This window comes from Gymnogyps californianus, chromosome 14, assembly GCF_018139145.2.
Source record: "Gymnogyps californianus isolate 813 chromosome 14, ASM1813914v2, whole genome shotgun sequence".
Lineage (NCBI taxonomy): Eukaryota > Metazoa > Chordata > Aves > Accipitriformes > Cathartidae > Gymnogyps > Gymnogyps californianus.
Genome location: NC_059484.1, coordinates 13,636,282 through 13,646,175, shown reverse-complemented (window position 1 = coordinate 13,646,175; position 9,894 = coordinate 13,636,282). Strand labels below are relative to the sequence as shown.

The window sequence follows — 9,894 nt, the reverse complement described above, 5'->3', positions numbered from 1 at the left end:
CTGTCGCAAACAACGCGCCTCGCTGCGCGTGCGCCGAGAGCGCCTGCCGTGAAGCGAGGCGGGGAAGATGGCGGTGCGGTGGGCAGTTGGTGCGGGTATGTCTGAGGGGAGGGAGCGGAGCCCTGGTTTCGAAGGGTCTCACCTGCTTATTCCTTGCTCACTGTGCTGCTTCCTTTCAGGTAGCTCTTGGGCGTGTGGTCTCCTCGGCTGGGCGCGGCCGGAGAGGTGAGTCTGGCTCTGCCGTGATCCTGGAGCCGGCCCGTTCCTCCGGCGCCCTGGGCAGTGGGGCGCTGGCCGCCTCGCTCAGGGGGTCGCCGGGGCTGGAGGTCTGGGTCGCCTGGCTCGGCCGTCTTGCTGGCTTCTCACCTTGCCCCGGAGCTGTGGGGAACAGGTCGCTCCGTGCCTCTGTAGTGTCTTTCTATGCATTTGGAGACTGTGGCATGATGGAGGCGTCTCTCTTTCTCTCCTGACCCTTTTCTGTCAGGCATCCAGATTTCCTCCGACTTTGTGGTGTAGGTCATAGTAACGCAGTACGTGTTGCTCCCCTCTGTGCTCTCCCCATTCACTGCTTTTCTGTAGTTGCTGGTCTTTCCCCTCAGTCTGGAGGAATGGCAAAGTTGTGCTGGGGGAGCATTGGTCGCTGCTGACTGTATCCCTGGCTTCAGAAGAAAGGCTGATGTGGATTCTCAAAGTGCAGAGCTTTGGTCTCTGCTAGAGCCTGTGGAGGTCAATTGTAGAGGCCTGTGTTGCTGAAGGAAGAAGAAATAGGCTTATGTTGCCTGTGCTTTGCTTACTGCCTTGCAGTTGAACAGAGTTACATGGTAATTGTTTGTTTTGCTCATTTCTTCTAGTCTGTATGTCTCCCACTTGCTGCTTATGCATGATTCTTTCTAGAAAGGTGCTCAGCTTTTTTCTTTCCTATTCCCCTTATCTATATAATGTACTTTTGTTTGTTGCTTGTCACTGTTTTCTTTTGCTTACAATGTGTTTGTGTCCTCTTTCTTGTCCTAAAGCTATGATAAATAGAGTTGCTCTTCACATGAGGTTGGATTACCTTAAGATAGAGGGAATGGAAGATTCCTTAGTTTGTCAAATGTATTAATGTGTTCTGCTAATACTAGGAAGACAATACTTAGTTCATTACTGCTTGAGTTGTTAAACTGCAAAATTATATTCATGTGCTTGTCAAATATTTTCCTGTGTTAATTGATGATATTATGTCTGATGATGATGAATTGTTGTCTTGATGAGTGAAATTTTTAAGTATTAAGCAAATAAACTGGTTTTAGTAAATATCTGGAAAAATATTCCATAACATTTAAATTTGTATATTATGCTACTCTCTACTGATAGGATGTGAAAACTTTAAGGTGTACAATGCCCTCTTGAAACTAATCAACGTGTTCTGTTTGCCAGCTGTTTTTAAAATGCTTTGCACAGTTTGGCTACCCACACGAAGCCATTCAAGCCTTAGTAAAACTTGCAATATCTGGTCTTGAACTCGTCTGTTTCTTGTAGTTATGAGTGGCTGCCCAGTACTGCTTTGTCTAGTCAGCAGGGGGCAAAATGTAGCTTGTTTTTTTCTGAATCTGAGGTGAGCGAACTGACTGAATACTGGAGGTTTTTACTGTGTTATATTGACTTGATTGCATTTTGAAAGTAGTTTAGAATATCTTTCCTTTCAAATTTCAGAATGTTTATAAACTTCTAATACTTTGTTGATACTCAGTCCCTTGAAAAACTAGAAATTTTGACTGCTACAAATGTTGTTGGTAAAAGTTAAATAAGTATTGGCTAGTCTTGGAAAAGATATAAATTGTTTGTGTGAGTAATGAACACCGCATAAGAACAAAGAGGTGACTGACGATCTGGGGACACTTAATGTGGAATCTCATGCTATACCAATGTCACTTATGGTTCATGGTTTGCTTTAGGAAGCCTGAGGCTTCTTGTTGAATTAAAAAGCCTTTTCAACATAAACTATAGAGAACTTGAACAGTTTTATTTTGTAAGTAGTCAAATGTGTCAGTTTTCTTTATCAAAACAGGTAAGATCACAATGTTCCAGATAAACTGGGCAGGGATGAAGAACTCTTGTGTTCAGCAGCAAAGACTGTGGTCTTGTCTTGCAGGTGGCTAACATCCAGTAGCCTTTTTCCTCTGTCATGCATCCACACAAGCACATCTCTGCAGAAACTTGGGAAGTGGGAGAAAAAGAACCGGATTGTTTACCCTCCGCAGCTGCCTGGAGAACCTCGCAGACCAGCTGTAAGGATACGCCTGTGAATTTCCTTACCTGTTTATGTTTAGCAATTTCTGAACAGGTTGTCACTGTCTCTGGGTGACTCCACAAGGCACTAGTTTGATAGCTTATTTGTTATTTAAGATTTTAGTCAGTTTGACATATTTATATTGTAAAAGTTAACATCACTTCGAATGTTTTACGTTTCTAAATTATATTGGAGCTTCAAGTTGCTTGCAGCTGATCACCTACCTAATATGTGATGCAAGCTCAAAGGTACCAAACCTAGCTGTTTGTAGAAGTCTCTGAACTACAAGGAGGTAGCAGTTACCAAGGATGTATCATTATGCACTTGTTCTGTTTGTACTGACAGTAAATAACTAGAGAAGAACGCGATTGTATTGTTGCTTCTGTGCACAAACATATAAATGTAACTTTCCTTGAGTAGTGGAACTAGTGGTGGCTGTTTGATGTAGGCACAATAGAGTGCGTGCTCTTTTCATTTCTTAATTTCTCTGTGTTATAGATTCTCTGAGGTCTGATAATGTGTTGCCTCTTGCTGTGGTCTCCCCTTAATGAAGCTATTCAGAGGTTGTTTTCTGTCATAGTGGTTGCTTGAAATGTTTAATATGGACTGAGAGGTTCTAAAGTTATGTGGGGAGGAACATGCGAGTCAGATGTGGCATATGATTGCAGGAGGTTTTTTTTCTTAGGAAACTATTTTATGTATACTGTACAGTGGAGTTGTTTCTTCAGTCCATTGCACAATAACTTGTGTTTTACTAAGCCATAAACTGAAGCAAAGAACCTAAAATCCTTTTGTTACCTGTATGCTCAGTGTAGGGCCTTCTGCTGGCTGTTCAAGACTCTTTGGAAAAGTCAGCATAAGTAACATGATCAATTTTTTAAATGCAATCATAACAGATTAGGTTTTGGTAACAGCAGGTTTATGCCTGTTTCTCCCTGTCCCCTCTTACTGATCATTTTATAACTGGGAAGTACAGTTAAATGTGAACAGAAGCAAGCCTCTTAGTTTAAGTTGCACATGAAGACTTAAGTGTTGTGTGTTGGATCACTGAAGGGACTAATCAGTGCCACTTTCTCTACAGCACAACCTGGGAGAATTTTAGGTTAATTCTTCAGCATTTCCTCACTCTCGAGAACTGATATTTTGGGATTCGGTTTTTGTAATTGTTCTTCATTGGGAATTAATGTGTTGTGGCCTCTGTTAGGCATACTGCTCAGCAAAGTAAAGTATTTGCATCTCAAAAGAATAGGGGTTTTTTGGACATGTACCTTTGTGGGCCGTCAGCATTTATCACTTCTGTGAACGTTATGGCCTAGGACGCAGAAATACATGCTGTGTACTGTGCTGACCAATGCCATGTATGTGAAAATCCAGTTATCGACCAACTCGCTTATTAAATCAGCTTTTTACCTGTTCATAAAGAATGCCATCTCTTTCAAATTTGCTTTGATGTTAAATTTTACTAGCTCATTTTGGTCCCTGTTGGTACAGTAATAATGTTAAATGGGTCTTTGGAGACAGGTCTTCATGCCAATCAAACTTGAAACCCTCTTCACTTCTGCAGAGCTAATTAAGTTCATTCTGGTAATATTGTTTAGTTGCTATCCCAGTAAGTTGACTTGATAGCAGAGTAATATTTTTAAGACTGAATGGGCATGTCAGTCTTAGGCTGCTTCAAAAGGTGGAGAGGAGGAAAGGAAAAGATGATGAAAAATCTTTTGATTATCCTTTTCAGGGACTTCTGTTTATAAACTAATTCTCATAAGATTGTATTAAAATTTTCTGTCTGCTAGCTACTTTTTTTAATGCTTTCAGTTTCAAATGTCAAAAGTATGCCTGATTTGATATGTTCATGGTATAGTAGGGGGAGTCATACTTATTTTCTTACTAGTAAGAAAATAGATTGTGGAGAAGATGTGTATGCTCCATTCTTGTTTTCACAGCAAAATTACTGATCCTTTAACTTTTTTTGCACCTAGGAAATATATCACTGTCGAAGGGAAATAAAATACAGCAAAGATAAGATGTGGTATCTGGCAAAACTGGTAAGCAAAAAGTACACTGTACTGTATTTGTTAGAATGCCAAATTTAATGGCTGTATTTGCCGTAACAGCCTAGTTCAATCACAGTCTAATCAGCATCTTCATAATAGACTCCTGGGGAAGAGCATGCATCTGTGCAGGCGAGCAGTTGTTTGTAGTTTGGTTTAGGTGCGTTATCCTAGTATGCTCTCAAATGTGTACCCAGGATCATATGCAGATTATGCACTGTGGGAGGATTTTTGTGTTAGTTTCTGCCTAGTAGTAGATGGCAGGGGGAACTTTGAAGGATAGTAATAGGCTGTTTTTAAGAAAAAAAAAAAAAAAAGAATGTTTTATCAAGATTTATTCAATATTTAGCTCAGAAGTTCTGTATGTAAGATATTATATTGAAGAAATGGTAATTAAGGAAACTAAAGTCTTTTGATTTGCTCTTTATAATGGCAAAATAAATACTGTCTTCTGAATAAGAGAAGGGAAATATTTGTAATTGCAGAAGTTAACTTTAACACTTTGATTGCAGATAAAAGGAATGTCCATTGATCAGGCTCTTGCTCAGTTGGAATTTAGTGATAAAAAGGGAGCAAAGGTGATCAAAGAGGTATGTAGTAGTATTCTTTAACACTCCTAGTTTCAAGAAAACTTTAAAATCGATACCTATCACCAGAAGTTTGGAGATGTTTCTATTTCTGTGTTTTTCTATGTTTCTATTAAGCCCGTTGGGAGCACATTCAAACAACATATTTTTGTAGCAGTCATGTAATGTTGCAACTTGTGAATATGCAGAGGTCACTTGTGCTGGCTGTTTTAACTTGTAATGATAATAAATTACATGTGGGTACCCTCTCTAACAATGCTTGGTGTTAAGTTCATGGTAAATAATGCAAAATCCTTGTCACTAACGGCTGCTACATCTATGTGCTTTGGTTCTTAAAATTGTAAAAGGTGAAGGATATTGTCAGGGAAAGGACTGAGTTCTGTAACAGCATGAAAGCTTTTCATACACCGTAGTTGTTAGGAGTCTCAAATTACTCATTTTCTTGGCAGAAGCATTGATTTCTGGCATAATAATGACAAAGAAGTATCTTGTATTAGCTGAAAATATTGCATGGCCTAAGTTCATTTTGCCCACCTTGGAATTTGTTTCTAGTCTGATGTCTAATTAGACGAAGGTCTGTGGATGGAAGGCTGACAGATGCGGGTGGGAACCATCTTTTCCAGTCCCTTTCCTCCCAAAAAATGTAATAAAGTTGTCCTGAAGCTTTTTCAGTCTGTATGTGAAGAACGTACTTACGTAAAAGATGTTTGTCTTTTAACAATTTTGATCTCTATAGAATACTTTTTCTGTAAAGGACTTAAACTTGCAATTTCTTCCATGTTATCTAGAGATAATAAATAGCATTGCTTAAATTCCTGCTCAGTATTTCCATTTCTTTTCCTTTTGTTACAGGTTCTGTTAGAAGCGCAGGAAATGGCAGTAAGAAATCACAACGTGGAATTCAAATCAAATTTACATATAGGTACATTTTTTCTTATTTTGGTGCAGAAAAATATCATCCTATGCTATGAAAAAGTTTTATCCTTAATAAGGTTTTGTTGTTTCAAATCAGCAGAAGTGAGTAGAGGATAGTTTTTAGTAAACTTACCTTTACCAAAACATGAAAGGCACGTGCTTCCGACTTGCAGCACAGCTGAAGCTAGTGTGGTTGCTGAGCCTTCAACCATCAGTTTGTTATAGTTGGTGTCTGATGGGTGTTCTTCTGGCATCTGCTAGATGCATTGTTTTTTAAGGTGCATTCATCTGAGAGTGGAATTTCTGCTCCCTGTGTGAACAGAAAGTCCCGAAGAGGAAGATGCTTGACATCGTTATGAAAGACTAGACAACAAGCAGCAAACTCTTATTACTTTTTAATGTTGCCAGTGAACATAGATGCTGGAAGCTTTGTCTGTGGCTAGTACCACTAGATTTGCAGGATCAGAATCTAAACTTCTGTAAGAGACAGTATAAAAGTAAATGAATATTGACAGTAGACTTCTTAATAAAAAGGCTTTGTTATAGATGATTACAGGATAAGCTTGTAATAACTACAGCACTTTCTTGCCTAGAAAAATGTTAGAGAAATGTTTACTTGTAGGTGTTTTTAGGCCCAAAGAAAAAAATTCGCATTTTGCCAAATATGGTACAAATGTTGTTAAGCTGACTTCATAAGCTTAAAGTAACCTGGATTGTAGAGCAGATTTGATTAGAATTCTTTACAGCCTTCCAGGCCTCTGCCATAAGAAGGTTTGTCTGCTAGTGCAGGACTGGATGTGTAGATAATGAAAATACCTATAAGTGCAATAAAGGGAGAAAGGAGGGAAAATGAAGTCTGAAGGAATTAATGAGACAAACTACTGAAAAGCAGTGGAATTAATACCACCTTCAGAAGAGCTATATAATCTAGTAGGTGTTCAGTGTGGCTTCCTTTGGATTTGTCCTTTACTACATATTTATCTTTGCATGCATGCTTTCTAAATTCACCTTTTTGGTGCTCCTGAAGAGTGTTAATTCAACTCATGGGTTCCTCTATAGCAGTAATCTACTAAATGTAGAAGAAAGATGGAGGAGAGAATCCTGAGTGGAATTAACTTTTCATATGCAGTCATGAAAAATACACTGGCAAGACAGTGTTTCGGTTGCAGATGTGCAGTAGTTTATTCTTGACTGAATAGTCTTCTCTCCCCTCTGCCTTTTTCCTTCAGCTGAGTCAGTGACGGGCAGAGGCCGCTATGTGAAGCAGATTCGTTACCATGGCAAAGGCATGTTTGGCATCATGAAAATCGTCAGGTGCCATTACTTTGTGAAGTTGGTGGAAGGTCCTCCTCCTCCTCCAGAGCCACCAAGGACTGGTTTTGACCAAGCAAAAGAATACGTGCAGCACCTGCGAAGTAGAACCCTTGTTAATACACTGTGACAAACTTTTCTGACTATATAGGTATTTCTTGTTTGACAATGTAATTGTATAAAAGAATAATTAAAATAATGTTTCAGTTATATCTTTGGTGCTGCTGGAGCTGGATGATGCAAAAGTGATCATAGGCTTTTTTCTTATTTGTCAGGCCATAGGAATGGAAAAATCTTCGAAAAGCAACAGATGTTACTTTTTCTGAGTTACTTGGACCACAGCATTCAAGCTCTACCCTGGACTATCAAATCTAGAACATACGGTGCCGTTATGAAGCTTGTTAAGGAGCTGTGGTTGTCCTCAAATTCACGCAGCTGTCTGTTATGTATGATTAGGTCTTTTATTGTAAAAATATGTGCTTGCCAATGATGTTGCAAGATCAAGACATGGACTAAAATTACTAAAATTTGTCATCTTAAAGTAGCTACAACAGTGCAACAAAACAAGTAATGATAATAGAGATTATCAGGCATCAATTTGTGGTTTCTTTATCTGGGCTGTAATGCTCTTTCCTTACAGCCTCTGTTGTGCATCTTAGGCATTGTGTCTGGGAGTGGGGAATAAAAAATACGTTCAGGTTTTGACAGAGTCGGTAGGTGGCAATGTTTAGTTTGTCAGAGAGGGAAGTGGCAGTGAAAACTTGGAGCATGTTGAAACTCTGTTCTTGATTCTGACCATGGCATTAATAGTCTGGTATGTGCATGGAGTTCAGGCTGTTCTCTGTGGAAACTCGGTGTGGGTAACAGGCGCGATATGGAGAAAAGCTTGTCTTGGTGAAGAGTGAACTAATTATTCTGCACTGTCTGGAAACAAATTGCTTTTGTAATGTTGAGGCGAGTAAAATGCTCTGTGGATTTAATATGGAATGGCTTGTAGCATATACAAATCCAGGCTTTCAGTTCTCTGAAAACAATCCTATTTTTATCATTACTTCTTTGAAGAGAAAAAGACTGAGGTCAATAGGGGGAATTGCATTTCACCCAGTCAAATTTTCAACTCAGATGGCCAGAGATCGTGAACATCAGCATAAAAAGAGAATGAGTAGTTGCTTATTTCTGCAAATGTCTGATATTTAGACCTTTCTTTTCCATTCTGGGAACATGAGAATGGGAGATAGATTGCTTACCTCATTGGGGTCTTTTTACCACACCAACTAGTGGTAGCCTTTCTTACATGTGTTTATCTTGATCAGTACTTGAATGATGGCAAAGGGACCGTTCCTGTAAGGAAACAAATTATCTTTGTTGTCTTAATGAAGGTGGCATACAGCTGTTTCTTTTGGCTACCAAAGAAAGGGTCTTAGGATGTTAAAGAGTGTTAGAGGATTGTGAAGTTACACAAGAAGTACATGCATAGCTCAGTACCATTAATGGGTGCTTATTTGCAGTCTGGTTTTCTGCAGTGCACTTACAGACACATTACTTGCTTTAAAGCTACGATTTAGTAACTTCTGTCTGAAAGGTATGTTCCTGATAAAACTCTCTATCTCTGTAGTCCCTGATGTGTGTTTGAAGAACTATTTCTGGTGTGCTGTGATAAACAGCTGTGCCTTGCTCTGCCAGCTGCTGTTAAACTCTTTTGTCATACTGAATCTCTTACAAGTTGTAGCAAACTTGAATGACTTAATCTTTTTGGGGGTCAGTGATCTGTGAGAAGCTAAGGAATCGCAAAATAATCCAAGCTTAATAAGCACTTGTCATCTAAGCATGTGAAACCTGCCTTCTAGATATTTTATTCCAGTACCTGTTTCTCCTGCATGCTGTAGATTTTGCTTCGGATCCCTTCTGGACCTCCAGACAAGGTTGTATCCTTATAGATATCATTGCTCTAGTTATGAATCTGCAGACAGGGAGAGAAGTGAGAATGTGACTGATGTCTTTTCCAGCTTCTTTTTGATGCAGCAGGTGGCCCTGATACTCCTTTAAACAAACAGACCTGGGCTTTTAAAATTTTTCAGTCAAAAAGCAAGGTTGTTGCTTGTCATCTTGTTTTTTTTTTCTCAAAACAGGAAGTGGGAAGACTCCTTTTTGACATGCTTTTCAGCGTTCCTCTTATTCCTTAGTACCCTTTTCTGCCTTCGAAAAGATGCGTAACCCGTAGTGGTTGGCTTACGGTGTTGGCTAAGGAAGCTCCACTGCCGTGTCTGTAACAGTACAATGATGGGAGATAGGGTGAGATGAGGGGCTTGAACTGGCTTGATCCCTGCCTTTCACTGGGAGGATGGTAAGGGTGTCTGAAGTGGCTTCTGTGATAGGTGCATCAGAACGTTGGTATGGGAACGTGCCTGAACCTTTTTAAAATTCAGTAAGATCTAGTGATAAAGCTTTATACTGTCAAGTTCTATATATAAATAAAATTTAGGGTTTTTGATTCTACTGTGCTTTCTTGGTAATTAGTATATCTACACTTCAGTTAGATATTTGATATGGATTCAGACAGAAGATTTCATGCTGACTGCAACAAGTCTTCAGCAGAAGATCATTTATTACTGTGACCTCCAATAAAAGAACATTCCTAAATGAGCTGTCACCAGAAGGGAGGGAGAGAGGCACCTTAGGCCTCTCCTTGATGCTAATATTATTAACAACGTCTGGGGGCACTGTAAACTCACCACTTGTGTATGTATGTGCTGACGTTACA

The 9,894-nt window shown here is 39.4% G+C and overlaps 1 protein-coding gene across 2 annotated transcripts; it reads left to right on the top strand.

The window, feature by feature from the left end:
* Positions 1–35: 35 nt before the first annotated feature.
* MRPL22 (mitochondrial ribosomal protein L22) lies at positions 36–9,629 on the top strand. 2 transcript variants are annotated; one of them, XM_050905271.1, is made up of 8 exons: positions 36–95; positions 180–225; positions 2,132–2,267; positions 4,249–4,314; positions 4,833–4,910; positions 5,760–5,829; positions 7,052–7,284; positions 7,409–9,629. In XM_050905271.1, the coding sequence occupies exons 1-7, from the start codon at positions 68–70 to the stop codon at positions 7,261–7,263; spliced, it is 636 nt and encodes a 211-aa protein (XP_050761228.1). In that variant the 5' UTR covers positions 36–67; the 3' UTR covers positions 7,264–7,284; positions 7,409–9,629. The 2 variants fall into 2 exon arrangements, with proteins under 2 accessions (XP_050761228.1, XP_050761227.1); XM_050905270.1 differs by having other exon boundaries at positions 7,052–9,629.
* The last annotated feature ends 265 nt before the right edge of the window (positions 9,630–9,894 follow it).

Excerpts from the sequence above, each read along its gene's own strand:
- MRPL22 (XM_050905271.1), top strand. The coding sequence starts at position 68 with ATGGCGGTGCGGTGGGCAGTTGGTGCGG. Across the intron at positions 96-179 it reads GCGGTGGGCAGTTGGTGCGG|GTAGCTCTTGGGCGTGTGGT; the intron begins GTATGTCTGAGG and ends GCTTCCTTTCAG. Across the intron at positions 4,315-4,832 it reads TGTGGTATCTGGCAAAACTG|ATAAAAGGAATGTCCATTGA; the intron begins GTAAGCAAAAAG and ends CTTTGATTGCAG.